The sequence below is a fragment of the Oncorhynchus keta genome, chromosome 37 (assembly GCF_023373465.1).
Source record: "Oncorhynchus keta strain PuntledgeMale-10-30-2019 chromosome 37, Oket_V2, whole genome shotgun sequence".
Taxonomy (NCBI): domain Eukaryota; kingdom Metazoa; phylum Chordata; class Actinopteri; order Salmoniformes; family Salmonidae; genus Oncorhynchus; species Oncorhynchus keta.
Genome location: NC_068457.1, coordinates 4,802,615 through 4,824,081, shown reverse-complemented (window position 1 = coordinate 4,824,081; position 21,467 = coordinate 4,802,615). Strand labels below are relative to the sequence as shown.

The 21,467-nt window shown below is 43.3% G+C and overlaps 1 protein-coding gene across 1 annotated transcript in view; it reads right to left on the bottom strand.

Annotated features, from left to right (window-relative positions):
• The window catches only part of LOC118370099 (nuclear factor erythroid 2-related factor 2-like), a 41,659-nt gene extending 21,786 nt beyond the window's left edge, over positions 1-19,873 (bottom strand). The window contains exon 1 of the mRNA XM_052498890.1: positions 19,625-19,873. Coding sequence (XP_052354850.1) covers positions 19,625-19,666 — 42 coding nt within the window. The 5' untranslated portion in view covers positions 19,667-19,873. The remainder of the gene's footprint in view (positions 1-19,624) is intronic.
• Positions 19,874-21,467: the final 1,594 nt, after the last annotated feature.

Genomic DNA, 21,467 nt, shown 5'->3' with positions numbered 1-21,467 from the left:
GCAGAGGGAACACCCCTATCCACATCGATGGAACAGTAGTGGAGAGGGTAGCAAGTTTTAAGTTCCTCGGCATACACATCACAGACAAACTGAATTGGTCCACTCACACTGACAGCGTCGTGAAGAAGGCGCAGCAGCGCCTCTTCAACCTCAGGAGGCTGAAGAAATTCGGCTTGTCACCAAAAGCACTCACAAACTTCTACAGATGCACAATCGAGAGCATCCTGGCGGGCTGTATCACCGCCTGGTACGGCAACTGCTCCGCCCTCAACCGTAAGGCTCTCCAGAGGGTAGTGAGGTCTGCACAACGCATCACCGGGGGCAAACTACCTGCCCTCCAGGACACCTACACCACCCGATGTTACAGGAAGGCCATAAAGATCATCAAGGACATCAACCACCCGAACCACTGCCTGTTCACCCCGCTATCATCCAGAAGGCGAGGTCAGTACAGGTGCATCAAAGCTGGGACCGAGAGACTGAAAAACAGCTTCTATCTCAAGGCCATCAGACTGTTAAACAGCCACCACTAACATTGAGTGGCTGCTGCCAACACACTGTCATTGACACTGACCCAACTCCAGCCACTTTAATAATGGGAATTGATGGGAAATGATGTAAATATATCACTAGCCACTTTAAACAATGCTACCTTATATAATGTTACTTACCCTACATTATTCATCTCATATACATATGTATATACTGTACTCTACATCATCGACTGCATCCTTGTAATACATGTATCACTAGCCACTTTAACTATGCCACTTTGTTTACTTTGTCTACATACTCATCTCATATGTATATACTGTACTCGATACCATCTACTGTATGCTGCTCTGTACCATCACTCATTCATATATCCTTATGTACATATTCCTTATCCCCTTACACTGTGTATAAGACAGTAGTTTTGGAATTGTTAGTTAGATTACTTGTTGGTTATCACTGCATTGTCGGAACTAGAAGCACAAGCATTTCGCTACACTCGCATTAACATCTGCTAACCATGTGTATGTGACAAATAAAATTAGATTTGATTTGATTTGATTCATTGTGCAAGGGAATGGGGTAATTTAGGTAGATACAGCTGAAATCAAAAGTTGAAATGCACATATGTTGGAGTCATTAAAACTTGTTTTCAACAACAAATTTCTTGTTAACAATTTCTTGTTAACGTTTTGGCAAGTCGGTTAGGACATCTTCTTTGTGCATGACACAAGTAATTTTTCCAACAATTGTTTACAGACAGATTACTTCACTTATAATTCACTGTATCAGAATTCCAGTGGGTCAGAAGTTGACATACACTAAGTTGACTTTGCATTCAACTGCAGGGGCAGTATTGAGTTGCTTGGATGAAAGGTTCCCAGAGTAAACTGCCTGCTCCTCAGTCCAAGTTGCTAATATATGCATATTATTATTAGTATTGGATAGAAGTTTCTAAAACGGTTTGAATAATGCCTGTGAGTATATCAGAACTCATATGGCAGGTGAAAACCTGAGAAGAAATTCAAACAGGAAGTGGGAAATCTGAGGTTGGTCGATTTCAACTCTTTGCCATTCCAATATACAGTGTAAATGGGTTATTATTGCACTTCCTATGGCATCCACTAGATGTCAACAGTCTTTAGAACTTTGTTTGACGCTTCTACTGTGAAGTGGGGGCGAATGAGACCTGATTGAGCCAGGTATCCGGAAGAGTGCCACAGGCTCTGAGGCGCGGTCACGAGAGAGTTAGCTCTCGTTCCATTGCTTTTCTACAGACATAGGAATTCTCCGGTTGGAACATTGTTGAAAATGTATGATAAAAACATCCTAAAGATTGATTCTATACTTAGTTTGACAAGTTTCTATGGGCTGTAATATAACTTTTTGAACTTTTCGTCCGACGTTCGGCTGGACCTGAATGCGCGTTTGGATTTATTTACCAAACGTGCTAACAATATAAGCTATTTGGACATAAATGATGGACATGATCGAACAAATCAAACATTTATCGTGGAACTGGGATTCCTGGGAGTGCATTCTGTTGAAGATCAAAGTTAAGTGAATATGTATAACAATATGGCAGATATCTTTTTGGCTGCTTTGTTGTCTGAAAACTATACTCAGATTATTGCATGGTTTGCTTTTTCCGTGAAGTTATTTTGAAATCTGACACATCGGTTGCATTAAGAAGAAGTATATCTCGAATTCCATGTCTAACACTTGTATTTTCATCAACCTTTATGATGAGTATTTCTGTGAATTGATGTGGCTCTCTGCACAATCACCGCATGTTTTAGAACTACTGAATGTAGTAATGTGCCAATATAAAATTCAATTTTTTTTATATAGATATGCACTTTATCGAACAAAACATACATGTATTGTGTAACATGAAGTCCTATGAGTGTCATCTGATGAAGATCATCAAAGGTTAGCGATTAATTTGATCTCTATCTGTGCTTTTTGTGACTCCTCTCTTTGGCTGGAAAAATGGCTGTGTTTTTCTGTGAGTTGGTGGTGACCTAACATAATCGTTTGTGGTGCTTTCGCTTTAAAGCATTTTTGAAATCAGACACTGTGGCTGGATTAACGAGAATGTTATCTTTAAAATGGTGTAAAATACTTGTATGCATGAGGAATTTTAATTATGAGATTTTTTTGGTTTTGAATTTGGCGCCATCCACTTAAACTGGCTGTTGGCGAGGTGGGACGCTACCATCCCACATATCCCAGAGAGTTAAAAAATAATAATACAAACAAAAATTCACTGATGTGTTGATTTCTGTGGCCAGTGTAGCAAGTCTCATTGATTACTATGGGTTCATTTCAGTAGCAGATAATATAAATGAGAAAAACAGACATGGCACGTGCAGTATAGTTTCAGGCTTAGTTTCAACTAATTTCGGAACCCAGAACCAATTCCTGCTATTCATTCTGTGAGTAGAAGTAGCTAGATACAGTATGAACCTTTGCAAACATTGACTTGTCTAAAGCCTTCAACACTGTAGCTCACTCATTACTTATTCAGAGGCTTTCATCAATTGGCCTGGACCAGGCTGTGTGTAGCTGGTTAGAATTGTATTTTAACAGAGAACACAGAGACCTAGGTTTCTTTTTCAAAAGCACCCTCTTGCATCCAAGATGGCGTAGCAGTCAGATGTCTTGTCGTGTCGTGTCCCTTGTATATATCGTTTTTTAAACATATTTTTCTTCGCATATCTTTTAAAACATTTTGCTAAACCTCAACTTCTAAATACTCTCCTGCAACCTGCCTCACCCAATGTAGCACGCATCTGCTTTTTTTCTAAAGTATTTATATTTACTTTGGATCCGGAACCCCTCAACTGAAGCTAGCCAGCTAACTACCAGCTATCAGTCAGCAAACCATTGCTAGCGGTCATCAGCTAACCGGTCATCATCTAACCGGTCATCAGCTAACCTCTAGCTCGGAAAGCTCTCGCCAGTTCGATCAACGCGACTCTAACCAGAGCATAACGGACCTATTATTTTTATCCCCGGATTCCCACCGCAAACGGAACATTTTCAGCTGGATCTTCACAACTAGCTAACTAGCTAACCGCAACCCCGGATGATTACTCCTGGCTAGCGTTTCCATCCACTTAGCTTGAAGCTAGCCCGGCCAGAGCTCCTGTGCTACCAACGAAGCATACTCCTGGGCTAAAATATCCGGACCCACGACCGGTCTATCGATGTCACCGCATGAAGAGGCATAAACAGACTCACCCCATCGCGACGTCCCCCAAAGGCTAACTTTCTAGCCCTTGCTATCTCCTTGCTTGCTAATTCGGCCTGCTAACTGCTAGCTTGTTTAGCCCCGGTCCGCTAACTGCTACCTTGTTTAGCCCCGGCCTACTGACTGTTAGCTTGTTAGAACAGGCCTGCTAACTGTCTGAATCGCCGCGTCCCAACCAATCACTGGACCCATATTTACTTTCAATCACTTTTTGATTTTTAATTTGATTATACCTTCTGGTAACCTGCCTCACCCAATGTGATACGGAATCGCTATTATTTTTAATTTTTATAACACATTCAAGAACCTCCAGGAGCTATCCAGCTAACTAGCTACAAGCTATTTAGTCATTGTTAGCCACTGCTAGAGGCTTTTACCTTCTGCACAGGCAGCCAGTTTTTTTTACCTGGATAATACTCGCCAGTCTAGCTTCCCTGCCCATCCACCGCTGCCCCCTGGACACTGATCACTTGGCTACATAGCTGATGCATGCTGGACTGTCCATTAATCACGGTACTCCATTCTGCTTGTTTATGTTTTATCTGTCGGCCCAAGCCGCATTCAGGCTCTGTGTATAGTTAATCCGACCCTCCCTGCCTAGTCAACGCCATTTTACCTGCTGTTGTTGTGCTAGCTGATTAGCCGTTGTTGTCTCACTTACTGTTTTAGCTAGCTCTCCCAATTCAACACCTGTGATTACTGTATGCCTCGCTGTATGTCTCTCTCAAATGTCAATATGCCTTGTATACTGTTGTTCAGGTCAGTTATCATTGTTTTAGTTTACAATGGAGCCCCTAGTTCCACTCTTCATACCCCTGATACCTCCTTTGTCCCACGTCCGCGGGTGATGTGGAGGTAAACCCAGGCCCTGCATGTCCCCAGGCACCCTCATTTGTTGACTTCTGTGATCGAAAAAGCCTTGGTTTCATGCATGTCAACATCAGAAGCCTCCTCCCTAAGTTTGTTTTACTCACTGCTTTAGCACACTCTGCTAACCCTGATGTCCTTGCCGTGTCTGAATCCTGGCTCAGGAAGGCGACCAAAAATTCTGAGATTTCCATACCCAACTATAACATTTTCCGTCAAGATAGAACTGCCAAAGGGGGAGGAGTTGCAGTCTACTGCAGAGATAGCCTGCAAAGTAATGTCATACTTTCCAGGTCCATACCCAAACAGTTAGAACTACTAATTATAAAAATGACTCTCTCCAGAAATAAGTCTCTCACTGTTGCCGCCTGCTACCGACCCACCTCAGCTCCCAGCTGTGCCCTGGACACCATTTGTGAATTGATCGCCCCCCATCTAGCTTCAGAGTTTGTTCTGTTAGGTGAGCTAAGCTGGGATATGCTTAACACCCCGGCAGTCCTACAATCTAAGCTAGATGCCCTCAATCTCACACAAATCATCAAGGAACCCACCAGGTACAACCCTAAATCTGTAAACAAGGGCACCCTCATAGACGTCATCCTGACCAACTGGCCCTCCAAATACACCTCCGCTGTCTTCAACCAGGATCTCAGTGATCACTGCCTCATTGCCTGTATCCGCTACGGAGCCGCAGTCAAACGACCACCCCTCATCACTGTCAAACGTTCCCTAAAACACTTCTGTAAGCAGGCCTTTCTAAATCGACCTGGCCCGGGTATCCTGGAAGGACATTGACCTCATCCCGTCATTTGAGGATGCCTGGTCATTCTTTAAAAGTAACTTCCTCACCATTTTAGATAAGCATGCTCCGTCCAAAAAAATGCAGAACTAAGAACAGATATAGCCCTTGGTTCACTCCAGACCTGACTGCCCTCGACCAGCACAAAAACATCCTGTGGCGGACTGCAATGGCATCAAATAGTCCCCGCGATATGCAACTGTTCAGGGAAGTCAGGAACCAATACACGCAGTCAGTCAGGAAAGCTAAGGCCAGCTTCTTCAGCCAGAAGTTTGCATCCTGTAGCTCCAACTCCAAAAAGTTCTGGGACACTGTGAAGTCCATGGAGAACAAGAGCACCTCCTCCCAGCTGCCCACTGCACTGAGGCTAGGTAACACGGTCACCACCGATAAATCCATGACTATCGAAAACTTCAACAAGCATTTCTCAACGGCTGGCCATGCCTTCCGACTGGCTACTCCAACCTCTTCCAACAGCTCCGCCCCCCCCGCAGCTACTTTCCCAAGCCTCTCCAGGTTCTCCTTTACCCAAATCCAGATAGCAGATGTTCTGAAAGAGCTGCAAAACCTGGACCCGTACAAATCAGCTGGGCTTGACAATCTGGACCCTCTATTTCTGAAACTATCCGCCGCCATTGTCGCAACCCCCATTACCAGCCTGTTCAACCTCTCTTTCATATCGTCTGAGATCCCCAAGGATTGGAAACCTGCCGCAGTCATCCCCCTCTTCAAAGGGGGAGACACCCTGGACCCAAACTGTTACAGACCTATATCCATCCTGCCCTGCCGATCTAAGGTCTTCGAAAGCCAAGTCAACAAACAGGTCACTGACTGTCTCGAATCCCACCGTACCTTCTCCGCTGTGAAATCTGGTTTCCGAGCCGGTCACGGGTGCACCTCAGCCACGCTCAAGGTACTAAACGATATCAGTTCAGTGTGTCAAATCGGAGGACATGTTGTCCGGTCCTCTGGCAATCTCTATGGGGGTGCCACACGGTTCAATTCTCGGGCCGACTCTTTTCTCTGTATATATCAATGATGTTGCTCTTGCTGCGGGCGATTCCCTGATCCACCTCTACGCAGATGACACCATTCTATATACTTCCGGCCCGTCCTTGGACACTGTGTTATCTAACCTCAAAACGAGCTTCAATGCCATACAACACTCCTTCCGTGGCCTCCAACTGCTCTTAAACGCTAGTAAAACCAAATGCATGATTTTCAACCGTTCGCTGCCTGCACCCGCACGCCTGACTAGCATCACCACCCTGGATGGTTCCGACCTTGAATATGTGGACATCTATAAGTACCTAGGTGTCTGGCTAGACTGTAAACTCTCCTTCCAGACTCATATCAAACATCTCCAATCGAAAATCAAATCTAGAGTCAGCTTTCTATTCCGCAACAAAGCCTCCTTCACCCACGCCGCCAAACTTACCCTAGTAAAACTGACTATCCTACCGATCCTCGACTTCGGCGATGTCATCTACAAAATTGCTTCCAGCACTCTACTCAGCAAACTGGATGCAGTTTATCACAGTGCCATCCGTTTTGTCACTAAAGCACCTTATACCACCCACCACTGCGACCTGTATGCTCTCGTCGGCTGGCCCTCACTACATATTCGTCGCCAGACCCACTGGCTCCAGGTCATCTACAAGTCCATGCTAGGTAAAGCTCCTCCTTATCTCAGTTCACTGGTCACGATGGCAACACCCACCCGTAGCACGCGCTCCAGCAGGTGTATCTCACTGATCATCCCTAAAGCCAACACCTCATTTGGCCGCCTTTCGTTCCAGTTCTCTGCTGCCTGTGACTGGAACGAATTGCAAAAATCACTGAAGTTGGAGACTTTTATCTTCCTCACCAACTTCAAACATCTGCTATCTGAGCAGCTAACCGATCACTGCAGCTGTACATAGTCTATCGGTAAATAGCCCACCCATTTTTACCTACCTCATCCCCATACTGTTTTTATTAATTTACTTTTCTGCTCTTTTGCACACCAATATCTCTACCTGTACATGACCATGATCATTTATCACTCCAGTGTTAATCTGCAAAATTGTAATTATTCGCCTACCTCCTCATGCCTTTTGCACACAATGTATATAGACTCTTTTTTTTCTACTGTGTTATTGACTTGTTTACTCCATGTGTAACTCTGTGTTGTCTGTTCACACTGCTATGCTTTATCTTGGCCAGGTCGCAGTTGCAAATGAGAACTTGTTCTCAACTAGCCTACCTGGTTAAATAAAGGTGAAATAAAAAAATATATAAAAAAATATGATACAATATAAATACAGTACAAGTAAATATTTGGTCACACCTACTCATTCAAGGGTTTTTCTTTATTTTTACTATTTTTCTACAATAATAGTGAAGACATCAACATAATGAAAAACACATATGGAATCATGCAGTAACCAAAAAGTGTTATATATATATATATAAATATTTTATATTTGAGATTCTTCAAAGTAGCCACGCTTTTCCTTGTGTGAGCTTTGCACACTCTTGGTATTCTCTCAACCATCTTCATGAGGTAATCACCTGGAATGCATTTCAATTAACAGGTGTGCCATCTTAGAAGTTCATTTGTGGAATTTCTTAATGCGTTTAAGCCAATCAATTGTGTTGTGACAAACTCGGGGTGGTATACAAAAGATAGCCCTATTAGGTAAAAGACCAAGTCCATATTCTGGCAAGAACAGCTCAAATAGGCAAAGAGAAACAACAGTCCATCATTACTTTAAGACATCAAGGTCAGTCAATACGGAATATTTCAAGAACTTTGAAAGTTTCTTCAAGTGTAGTCGCAAAGATGAAACTGCCTTTCATGAGGATCGCCACAGGAAAGGAAGACCTAGAGTTACCTCTGCTGCATAGGATAAGTTCATTATAGTTACCAGCCAAATAAATACTTCACAGAGTTCAAGTATCAGACACATCTCAACATCAACTGTTCAGTGGGGACTGCATGGTCATTATGATGGTCATTATGGCCAAACAGTTATATTTTTGTTTCTTCAGCCCAGAGGACATTTTTCCAAAAAGTATGATCTTTGTCGCCATGAGCAGTTGCAAACTGTGGTCTGCTTTTTTTATGGCGGTTTTGGAGCAGTGGCTTCTTCCTTGCTGAGTGGCCTTTCAGGTTATGTTGATATAGGACTCATTTTACTGTGGATATAGATACCTTTGTACCTGTTCCTCCAGCATCTTCACAAGGTCCGTTGCTGTTGTTCTGGGATTGATTTGCACTTTTTGCACCAAAGTACGTTCATCTCTCGGAGACAGAATGCATCTCCTCCCTGAGTGGTATGACGACTGCGTGGTCCCATGGTGTTTATAATTGTGTACTATTGTTTGTGTAGATGAACGTGGTACCTTCAGGCGTTTGGAAATTGCTCCCAAGGATGAACCAGACTTGTGCAGGTCTACAATTGTTTTTTCTGAGGTCTTGGCTGATTTCTTTTGATTTCCCATGTTGTCAAGCAAAGAGGCACTGAGTTTGTAGGTTAGGCCTTGAAATACATCCACAGGTACCCTCCAATTGACTCAAATTATGTCAATTAGCCTATCAGAAGCTTCTAAGCCAACACATTTTCTGGAATTTTCCAAGCTGTTTAAATGCACAGTAAACTTAGTGTATATTAACTTCTGACCCACTGGAATTGTGATACAGTGAATTATAAGTGAAATAATCTCTGTAAACAATTGTTGGAAAAATGACTTGTGTCATGCACAAAGTAGATGTCTTAACCAACTTGCCAAAACAATAGTTTGTTAACAAGAAATTTGTGGAGTGGTTGAAAAACAAGTTTTAATGACTCTTCCGGCTTCAGCTACTGACACAGATTGTCGTTTTGCTATGTTTTTGGGGAAGAACATTGTTTGCATCCATGAGCTAGCCAGTTTTTTTCATGACCAGCCCTGTAGGTGCGTGAGACAACTTTACCAGCATCATAGCATACGTATCGATGAATCGTTGTTACATATGAAATACGAGTGAGTGTAATCAATGTGTAATACTGTAACTATGTAAAAGAAATGTACGAACGCTTTCAATTATTTTGTGACGTGCAGTCATATTCATGTCCTTATTGGTCAACAAGCTTATTTGACACGTAAAATAGTGTTACAGTGTGTCTTGTTTGACAGGCAAAGACCCAAACAGCGTTCCATAGAAATCCTGGTTAGGAATGAAACGCCGAAATAGGTTAAGATTATGTTTTACTGGTAATGAGGACACACGTAAATGCCAACAAAATACTTTTTGGTCAGTGTGTGTGTGTGTGTAACCTTTATTTATCTTGGCAAGTCAGTTAAGAACAAATTCTTATTTGTATGGACAGCCTACCATTGTCAAACTCGGACGATGCTGGGCTAATTGTGTGCCACCCTATGGGATTTCAAATCACGGCTGGATGCCACCCCCCCAAAGGCAGATATCGGTATTGGCCAAAAATGTTATAGCGGTGCATCGCTAGTTTACACCTCTTACACTGCTCTTTGTTTGGGTGGAGAAAATAAAACCCGCTATTACGTATTTGCACCTCTCTCCAATCATTAGACAACAGAACAGAATAAACGACCACTGATGGAAAATGCGGGAAAGGCCAAGCTGGCACCCATCGTAGGGACAGTCCAGCATCACGAGAACTGTCTCTCCATACTTGGCAGCACCATGGACAGTGTGCTGGCAACCATCCTGCACTTGGAGGGGAGTGTCCAGTCCCTCCAGTCTCCAGCACTGCTTCCGGCACCGGCCCCCACCCCACAACCTGCCTCTGTCCCATCTGAGCCGACCCGCGGAATACCCCTGTCCCTCCCAGAGGGCTTTGACGGCGCGCCTGCGGAATGCAAGGGATTCCTTCTGCAATGCGACCTGTACCTCGCTCCGGGAGAGACAGGAATGCCAACGTCTTCTCGGCACTGACCGGACTGGCCCTGGACTGGGGGACCACGGTCTGAGAAACGGGTGGAACGAGATGGAACGAGTTGGCTATGGTCACCGTGTTCTGCAGCGGACTGCGGGAGGAGGCACGGATCATCAGCATGGAGATTTGTTTGGACACCCTCCTGCGGTACAGAAGAAGACATCTGCGTGATCCGGAGCCTATGGCTACATCTGCTCTGTGGCCAGATCCGATGGAGGTGGGCTCTGCACGTTTGCCTGAAGCAGAGTGTGGGAGAAGGAGGAATCTGGGCCTCTGCTCCTATTGTGAGGAAAGGGGTCATTTCTCCCCGACCTGCCCTCTATCCACAAAAAGGTGAGGAGGTGACAAGCCATGCATTCTTGCATCCTACCAACCCAGGTAGGATGCAATATTTCCTTTTCTGTCAACTCAACCAATATGTTTACACATTAAATTCCCTGAATACGCTAGCCTTCACTCTTGTTTTCTCTGATTGATTCCGGAGCTCCCGGGAATCTTTTAGATAGAGCACTGACCACTGTATTATGCATTCCTTTGGTTCCCCTACAGTCACCCATTCTGGTTCAAGCCCTGGATAATCATCCAATAGGGACAGGGCTCGTACATCACATCACTGCTCCTGTTTCTCTGCTGACCCATGACACTAATTTAAAACAAGTCACCTTTTTCATTATAGACACCCCCACGCACCTCGTTGTTTTAGGTCTCCCCTGGTTGACTTGGCATAACCCTGTTATTTCCTGGATCAAGATGAGACTGCTGGGTTGGTTGCAGGAATGTCAGGGGAGGTGTCTTGCCATGTCTGTCAACACCACTACAGTGGAAAGTCTGGACCATACCCCTCAAGTGGAGTTACCGGAGGAATACCAGGATCTGCACCGGGTTTTCTCTAAGACCCAAGGTACACTCCTGCCTCTGGAACTGTGCCATTGACCTGCTGTCTGACACAGCCCTCCCGAGAGGACACGTCTATCTCCTCTCCTATGCTGAGACTGAGGCAAAGGAGACCTATGTACAGGAGAGCCTCCAGCAAGGTTTTATCCACCCCTCTACGTCACCAGCCTCCTCAAGCTACTTTTTTTCAGCTATCCTCTACTCCTCATCCCAACCATCATTGAATTTCGCGAAACTGGACTTGAGGAGCGTCTACAATCTGGTGCGCATTCGTGCAGGCAACGAATGGAAAACGGCCTTTTCCACAACCATGGGCCATTACGAGTAACTTGTGATGCCTTTTGGCCTGTCTAATACTCCTTCAGACTTCCAGGCCTTTATCAACGAGGTGTTTCGGGACATGCTGGGAAGGGGCGTAGTGCTTTATATATATGAAATCTTGGTCTATTCTGCTGACCGCGCCCAGCATGTCTCGTTAGTCAGGACTGTGCTGGGAAGACTGTTGGAGCATGATCTATATGTTAAACAAGAGAAGTGCTTGTTTTTCCAGAGGTCCGTGTTCATTTTGGGCTACCTTATATACACGGAGGGAGTGGAGATGGAGGAGCAACGCATCAGTGCAGTCAGGTCATGGCTCATGCCTAACTCTGAAAGCAGTTCAGTGATTCCTGGAGGTTCATCCTGGGTTTCAGCACGGTGGTCGCACCTCTTACCTCCCTGCTGACAGGAGGTCCCCCGCGGCTTCGTGGGATGGTGGAGAGGGCGTTCGAGACACTGAAGGCACGCTTCATCACTGCTCCCGTGCTGGCACATCCCGACCCCTCACTTCCTTTCATCGTTGAGGTGGATACCTTCAAAGTGGGAGTCAGGGCAGTGCTGTCCCAGTGCACAGGAACCCCTCCGAAGCTGCGGCCCTGCGCCTTCTACTCCAAGCAGCTGAGCCCCGCTCAGAGGAACTACGATGTCGGGACCGGGAATTCTTGGAAGTGAAGAAGACTCTGAAGGTGTGGAGGCACTGGCTGGAGGGGTCCAAACACCCTTTCCTGGTGTGGATGGACCACCGCAACCTGGAGTACATCAGGGCAGCGAAGAGGCTAAACCCAAGACAGGCCAGATGGGCTCTATTCTTCGCCAGGTTCCAATTCATGCTTTCTTATAGGCCAAGCTCGAAGAACGTGAAGGCGGACTCCCTGTCTCACCTCCACGAAAAACCACGCCTATGTGCCCACGGGTGTGGGGGACCGACTCCTTACCTGGGTGCCCCAGGCACCTGTGTCGAGTCATCCTGGGATAAGCCGTACCACCGCCTGCCTGACTGAGAAGTCTCTTCCTGATCCATCTGTGCCCAGTCTAAGACACCCAGACACCTCCCGTATAAAAGATTCTTCCCCTGCCGGTTCCACAATGATCCTGGTCTCACCTCTCGGTGGACTTTGTCACTGACCTTCCCCCCTCCCAGGAGAAAACCACCGTTCTCTTCGTTGTGGACCGGTTTTCCAAAGCTTGTCGCCTCCTTCCTCTGCCTGGAATCCCATCATCCCAAGCAAACTGTGGAGGCTCTTTATATGCACGTCTTCCGGCACTACGGGATCCTGGAGGACATTGTGTCAGACCGTGGCCTTCAGTTCACCTCAAGCGTATGGAAAGCGTTCATGGAACACCTGAGGGTCACGGTCAGTCTCACCTCCGGGTACCGTCCTCAAGCTAATGGACAGGTAGATCAATCAGGAGGTGTGCAGGTTCCTGAGGTGTTACTGTCAGAACTGGAATGGGGAGTGGGAAAATGTTCTACCTTGGGCTGAGTATGCGCAGAACTCCCACCACCACTAACCTCATTCCTTTCCAGTGCGTGTTGGGGTATCAGCCGGCCCTAGCACCTTGGCATCAAAGCCAGACGAGGCCACTCCGCCTGCCCTGCCAGAAGCTCAGCCCCCGGTTTGTGGGGCCGTTTAAAGTCCTGAGGAGGGTTAATTGTGCTTGACCAGATACAATACTATTTTACAGTAAACAAATTGATAACAGAATTTCAGCATGCTTATAGGGAAGGACACTCAACAAGCACAGCACTTACACAAATGACTGATGATTGGCTGAGAGAAACTGATGATTAAATTATTGTGGGGGCTGTCTTGTTAGACATCAGTGCAGCTTTTGAGCTTTTGACATTATTGAGCATAGTGTACTGCTGGAAAAACATGTGTTACGGCTTTACACCCCCTGCTATAATGTGGCTAAATAGTTACTTGTCTAACAGAACACAGAGGGTGTTCTTTAATCAAATATAATATAAATATAAATATAAATAATATTGTTATCCAAATATAATCCAGTTAGAATCAGGAATTCCCCAGGGTAGCTGATTAGGCCCCTTGCTTTTTTCAATGTTTATTAACGACATGCCACTGACTTTGAGTAAAGCCAGAGTTCCTATGTAATGTGGATGACTCAACACTATTACATGTCATCTACTACAGCGACTGAAATGACTGCAACAGTCAACAAATAACTGCAGTTAGTTTCAGAGTGGGTGGCAAGGAATAAGTTAGCCCTAAATATTTATAAAACTAAAAGCATTGGATTTGGAACAAAACACTCACTAAACCCTAAACCTCAACTAAAACTTGTGTTAGGTTCTTATTTTTCAGAGTAAATAACTCACGGACAATAGAGAAGCTTAACCAAGTTTAATTCTTCCCAAAGGGTCGTCACAGCTGTATTCAGACAACAAAACATTTCTCACATCACAGGTACAGTGGGGCAAAAAAGTATTTAGTCAGCCACCAATTGTGCAAGTTCTCCCACTTAAAAAGATGAGAGAGGCCTGTAATGTTCATCACAGGTACACTTCAGCTATGACAGACAAAATGAGAAAAAAAAATCCAGAAAATCACATTGTAGGATTTTTTTTGTTTTGTTTGAATTTTACCCCTTTTTCTCTCCAATTTCGTGGTATCCAATTGTTTTAGTAGCTACTATCTTGTCTCATCGCTACAACTCCCGTACGGGCTTGGGAGAGACGAAGGTCAAAAGTCATGCGTCCTCCGATACACAACCCAACCAAGCTTCTTAACCTGTTGCGACTCTAGGGACAGTATTTTCATTTTTGGAAAAAAAACGTTCCCGTTTTAAACGAGATACTTTGTCAGGACAATATGCTAGAATATGCATATAATTGACAGCTTTGGATAGAAAACTAAACTCTAACGTTTCCAAAACTGTAAAGATATTATCTGAGTATAACAGAACTGATGTTGCAGGCGAAAGCCTGAGAAAAATCCAATCCGGAAGTGCCCCATATTTTGAAAGCGCTGCGTTCCAATGAGTCCCTATTGAGCTGTGAATGTCCTATCAACCCCTAACCCTAACCCACAGCGCGCATCCAACCCGGAAGCCAGCCGCACCAATGTGTCGGAGGAAACACCGTGCACCTGGCAACCTTGGTTAGCGCGCACTGCGCCCGGCCCGCCACAGGAGTCGCTGGTGCGCGATGAGACAAGGACATCCATACCGGCCAACAGTGGGGCAAAAAAGTATTTAGTCAGCCTCCCTAACTCGGACAACGAATTGTGCGTCACCCCACGGACCTCCCGGTCGCGGCCGGTTACGACAGAGCCTGGGCACGAACCCAGGGTCTCTGATGGCACAGCTGGCACTGCAGTACAACTCCCTTAACCGCTGTGCCACCCGGGAGGCCCCATTATAGAATTTTTAATGAATTATGGTGGAGAATAAGTATTTGGTCAAGTATTTGGTATAAGTATTTGGTCAATAACAAAAGTTTATCTCAATACTTTGTTATATACCCTTTGTTGGCAATGACAGAGGTCAAATGTTTTCTGTAAGTCTTCACAAGGTTTTCACACACTGTTGCTCGTATTTTGGCCCATTACTCCATGCAAATCTCCTCTAGAGCAGTGATGTTTTGGGGCTGTTGCTGGGCAACACATACTTTCAACTCCCTCCAAAGATTTTCTATGGGGTTGAGATCTGGAGACTGGCTAGGCTACTCCAGGACCTTGAAATGCTTCTTACGAAGCCACTCCTTCGTTGCCCGGGCGGTGTGTTTGGAATCATTGTCATGCTGAAAGACCCAGCCACGTTTCATCTTCAATGCCCTTGCTGATGGTAGGCTTTGTTACTTTGGTCCCAGCTCTCTACAGGTCATTCACCAGGTCCCCCCATGTGGTTCTGGGATTTTTGCTCACCGTTCTTGTGATCATTTTGACCCCACGGGGTGAGATCTTGCGTGGAGCCCCAGATCGAGGGAGATTATCAGTGGTCTTGTATGTCTTCCATTTCCTAATAATTGCTCCCACAGTTGATTTCTTCAAACCAAGATGCTTACCTATGCAGATTCAGTCTTCTCAGCCTGGTGCAGGTCCACAATTTTGTTTCTGGTGTCCTTTGACAGCTCTTTCGTCTTGGCCATAGTGAAGTTTGGAGTGTGACTGTTTGAGGTTGTGGACAGGTGTTTTTTATACTGATAACAAGTTCAAACAGATGCCATTAATACAGGTAACGAGTGGAGGACAGATGAGCCTCTTAAAGAAGAAGTTACAGGTCTGTAAGAGCCAGAAATCTTGCTTGTTTGTAGGTGACCAAATACTTATTTTCCACCATCATTTGCAAATAAATTCATTAAAAATCCCAAAATTTGATTTTCTGGATTTTATTTCTTCTCATTTTGTCTGTCATAGTTGAAGTGTACCTATGATGAAAATTACAGGCCTCTCTCATCTTTTTAAGTGGGAGAACTTGCACAATTGGTGGCTGACTAAATACTTTTTTGCCCCACTGTATGTATTCACCCCCTTTGCTATGAAGCCCCAAAATAAGATCTGGTGCAACCAATTACCTCCAGAAGTCACATAATTCGTTAAATAAAGTCCACCTGTGTGAAATCAAAGTGTCACATGATCTGTCACATGATCTCAGTAAATATACACCTGTTCTGAAAGGCCCCAGAGTCTGGAAGGGGCACCATCAAGCAAGCTGCACCGTGAAGACCAAGGAGCTCTCCAAACTGTTGTGGAGAAGTACAGATCAATGTTGGGTTTAAAAAATATCAGAAACTTTGACCATCCCACGGAGCACGATTAAATCCATTAATAAAAAATGTAAAGAATATGGCACCACAACAAACCTGCCAAGAGAGGGCCGCCTACCAAAACTCACAGACCAGGCAAGGAGGGCATTAATCAGAGAGGCAACAAAAATACCAAAGATAACCCTGAAGGAGCTGCAAAGCTCCACAGTGGAGATTGGAGTGTCTGTTCATAGAACCACTTTACGCCATACACTCCAAAGAGCTTGGCTTCACGGAAAAGTTGCCAGAAAAAAGCCATTGCTTAAAGGAAAAAATAAGCAAACACGCAAGGTGTTCTCCAAAAGGCATGTGGGAGACTTTTCAAACATATGGAAGAAGGTACTCTGGTCAGATGAGACTAAAATTGAGCTTTTTGGCCATCAAGGAAAATGCTATATCTGGCTTAAACCCAACACCTCTCATCACACCGAGAACACCATCACACCGAGAACACCGATGTTTATCATCAGAATTGAAGGAATGACGGATGGCGCTAAATACAGGGAAATTCTTGAGGGCAACCTGTTTCAGTCTTCCAGAGATTTGAGACTGGGACGGAGGTTTACCTTCCAGCAGGACAATGATCCTAAGCATACTTCACCAATTTGGACTATGTTGTGTATGTCCAATAAATGAAATCCAAATCAAATGCAGCAAAATAGGAAAAACGTCAAGGGGGATTCATACTTTTGCAAGGCATTGTATCTACATGACTTAATCCATGTGTATGTATAGCGTGTATGTTATCATGTGTGTGTATGTGTATGCATGTGTCTGTGCCAATACTTGATGTGGAATAGAGTTCCAATTAGGCATTGCTCTATGTAGTACTGTGCGACCTGAACCGCTCTCCTTGAAGTTTTTGATGATCCGATAAATGGTTTATTTAGGTGCAATCTTAATGGTAGCAGTATCCTTGCCTCCCACTCCTCTTTCTAGCCATTTACAACATTAACAATGTCTACACTGTATTTCTGATCAAGTTGATGTTATTTTAATAGACAAAAAATGTGCATTTCTATTTCAAAACAAGGACATTTCTAAGTGAGTCCAAACTTTCGAACATTAGTGTACGTATTCCCAGTCATGTGAAATCCATAGATGGTTAGTTGCGTTTATATTTTTGCTCAGTGTATTACAATTTTCACCTAATTTTAACTTGAATATCTTGAAGATGGCCTTAATCTAAATGTAAAGTGACATCTGGTCTTACTTTGTGTATAGTAACGCCAGATGTGTATAGTAACCCCATCCATTATTGTTTGATCTAGCATGAATGACAACCTTTAATCTTTTTTTTCAAGCACTTTTTATAGGTTGGCTGGTCTACTAGTAGGCTTACTTTGAAAAAACAGAATGGTGTTTACCTGTTGACCTTATTGCCCAAACCATCTATACACTCAGGACATTACATCAACTTTTTGTACCCATTACATCAACTTTTTGTACCCAATGATTATTGAAGAATATATGCCTCATGACATGAGCTTAGTTCAACTGTTCAACTGTCGTACCCAATTAGAATCCAAAATATAAGCTTATTGTACTCCAATGTTTGTAAATAAAGTAAATGTAAACAAACACCGTATAGCCTCACAACATGGTTAAAATTATAATGGATGGTCATTCCTGTCTATACATTTGAGAGTGGTTAGATGTCTCCAGCTCCATCCTTAACCTTTTTACCTAAACAGTGGTTGGGAGAATGCTGCAGATACCCCTTTAATAACCCCCACCCCATGGCATGAGCAGTCATCAAAGACTTTGGTAGAATGGAATAAAGTAGAATAGAAAATAATACAATATGCTTTGTATTCACACCATCAGTATCCTAGGTTATATCACCCTTTAAATGAAGAGGGTAATATTTACTACTGTGGCTCTTCATTGATGTGTTTACGACAACCAATTCCATCATAACAAGAGAGCTGTTCATCCACCTACAAGGTCCAACTATATCATAGAACTCAGCTTGATAAAGTGCAGTAGGCCTATAATCAGAGATTGGCAGTATTTCTGTTGCATGTATTTCAATTACTTTGAGTATTTTGTCATTTGTATTTCGCTGGCCTGTACTACAAACCAATGTATTTTGTAACAAGATACATTCAAGAGCAGTAAATTGTATTTTTTATAGCAGTTCACAATTTTGTGGCCCTCTATCACCCCAAATTTGCTGCTTTGGTATAGGAAATCTAATAGCACTATGATGTATTAAGATTGTCTGCTAAATTACCAACATGTAAACGTCAAAATGAACACGTGCAAAGCAAACTGGCCACTAGTCTTATGAGCTCCACCCCTTATTATAACAATACCCACTGTGCTTTGCAGGTTCTTTAGCACATTTAATTGTGGCCATTTTAGCAGCAACTTAAAAGTCAGTGCATTCAACCATATATCACAGTTATAGCAAGTAAAATGTCTGTTACATTTACTGAGAATGTTTATCTGAATACAATGCTTTGCAAAAATATTTTTGCTTGATACATCTTTGGAGTATATTGTAGTTGTATCAAGATACATTTATCTTTGCCAATCTCTTCCTTTAATATATTTCATTCAAAGAACTTCAAAACATAAGCTTTTACAAACAAACATTCCTCTATGAGACTGCCTACAATTGTGGACCTAGTGGACTGAGCGAAGGTGGCCACTGATGATATGCCATCGATACAGAGATCACACGCTACAGGGTACAACCACAGTCCCGGAGGGGGCTCTCGACAAACAATAAACTGGATGGCATTTTTGGGGAAGAATCAGATGTATAAAATGTTTTTTTTCTGACCAATTCAAAGACGTCCTGCTTTCGAAATTCAACCTTAAACGTGGATTTGAATCTTTATGAAACAGGTTGAAACTGTGTTATAGGCTACAGCTGTGGTAAAGAACTTAAGTATGAGGCTGTCCAATTACTTTGCAGATTTTTCTACAGATTTATGAGAAACGGTTCACAACAAGCAAATGTTGGAAAAAGTGAGATTCTATGCCTATTAAAATCATTTCAATCCACATTTATTCAATAGGCTTTATTTATGCTACATTTAATTTGTTCCATATAACACAAAATAGCCTAATCCAGGTTGCCTAGTCAACTTTATGACTAGTTTCTTAGCCTCCCCTTCTGTCTACTATACTGTTGCCTATACTGCAACATTTTAAGTAGCCTACCACAGGATTACAACAATGGCTTATGACACAATTTCTATAGTCTAAGCGTGTCTCTTGGGTCAGAAACACATTTGTTAGGCCGCCTATGAAGCATGGTATTCAGCCCCTTCTCTTACCTGTTGACTTCGATGTGCACTTGACAATTCTACCTCCATCATTGCGCTGATATTCCCTTGTAAATTTGCTCTTAAACACCCAGAGCCGCAATTATCTTTAAAGTCCCTTACACTAACACAAATCAAATTAAATCTTACCGAACAGCGTCCTGAATATGAACATAGTTCACTTGTATAGAAATAAAAAATGAGGTCTAGAAATAATGAAAGCGTAAAGAAACCCCAGCCGCTGAACGGCCCTGCCCACTAGCAGCGGCAGCCTAACTAACAAGGTGGGAACGGCCCCTGGCGCTGTCTGGACACTGAGAGCTCGCCATAAAAATACACCCAGAATGTTTCCTTTCCATTCAGTGACATCTAGTGGGTATAGTCTATTAGTTGTATCCCATAAACTCGTAGGCAATACAACGAAATAGGCCTAGTTTAAGACACCATTTTACAAATACACGATTTTGTAAATCAGGCCAACACCACTTCATGAACTGTACAAACAACACCTCACAAGGAAAGCACTCTAGGTATCCAACAACAACTCAACCCCCCCACACATTCCAAATGCTTCCATCTGGTGAGAGACTAAAAGTGCCACTCGCTTGGAAGAATGGTCGAAAAAATATTTTATCCCAAATAAGACAGAGGATCTGACACATAAATGCTTAATGTGCTTAAAGTGTATGTTTTATGTCTGTTTTTATCCCTTTAATGTAAGCCAGAGCGCCAAATGCAATTTTCCATTTGGTGTAATTTAAAAACAGTTTTCTAATCTATCTAAACCTACAGAATGCACAATTATTAGCATATGCACCTGTATGTAAGTAATCTAAATTGGTGGTTGCCAGGTGCACAGTATTTCCTCCGACACATTGGTGCGGCTGGCTTCCGTGTTAAGTGGGCATTGTGTCAAGAAGAAGTGTGGCTTGGTTGGGTTGTGTTTCAGAGGACGCACAGCTCTTGACCTTCACCTCTCCCGAGTCCATACGGGAGTTGCAGTGATGAAACAAGACTGTAACTACTAATTGGATACCACGAAATTGAGGAGAAAAACAGGGTGTGAAAAATAAATAGAAAATAGAGGGCCAACAGGTGGCCTGCAGGCCTATTTTATTTGGTTCTCCAAGTTCTGAGCAAAAAAACCTAATATTATTTATATATTTTTTAATTGTTGGACCGTTAAAACACCTGCAATTCAGTTCCAAGTAATTTTAATTTAATAAATGTCTTCCAGAAAGTATTCACACCTCTTGACTTTTTCCATATTTTGTGTTACAGACTGAGATTCTTGGTCACTGACCTACAATAACCCATAATGTCAACGTGGAATTATGTTTGACATTTTTACAAATTCATTTAAAATGAAAAGCTGAAATGTCTTGAGTCAGTAAGTATTCAGCACCTTTGTATGGCACACCTACATAAGTTCAGGAGTAAAAAATGTGCTTAACAAGTCATATAAGTTGAATACTATAATATTTTTTTATTTTTTATTTCACCTTTATTTAACCAGGTAGGCTAGTTGAGAACAAGTTCTCATTTACAACTGCGACCTGGCCAAGATATAGCATAGCAGTGTGAATATATGGTTTCCAGTTTGCATAAAGCCCAGTGAAGTTCCTTGAGGGCCGTCTTGGTATCGGTTTGAGGGGAGATATACATGGCTGTGACAATAACCGAAGATAATTCTCTTTGGAGATAATACAGTCTGCATTTGATTGTGAGGTATTATATAATTGTTACAGATGTTAACAGTATTTGTAATGTCATTTAAATACAACGTGAACAACAATGATCTCAAAATCGAACCCTGGGGTACCCTTTTAAGTACAGTGCCTGGCAAAAGTATTCA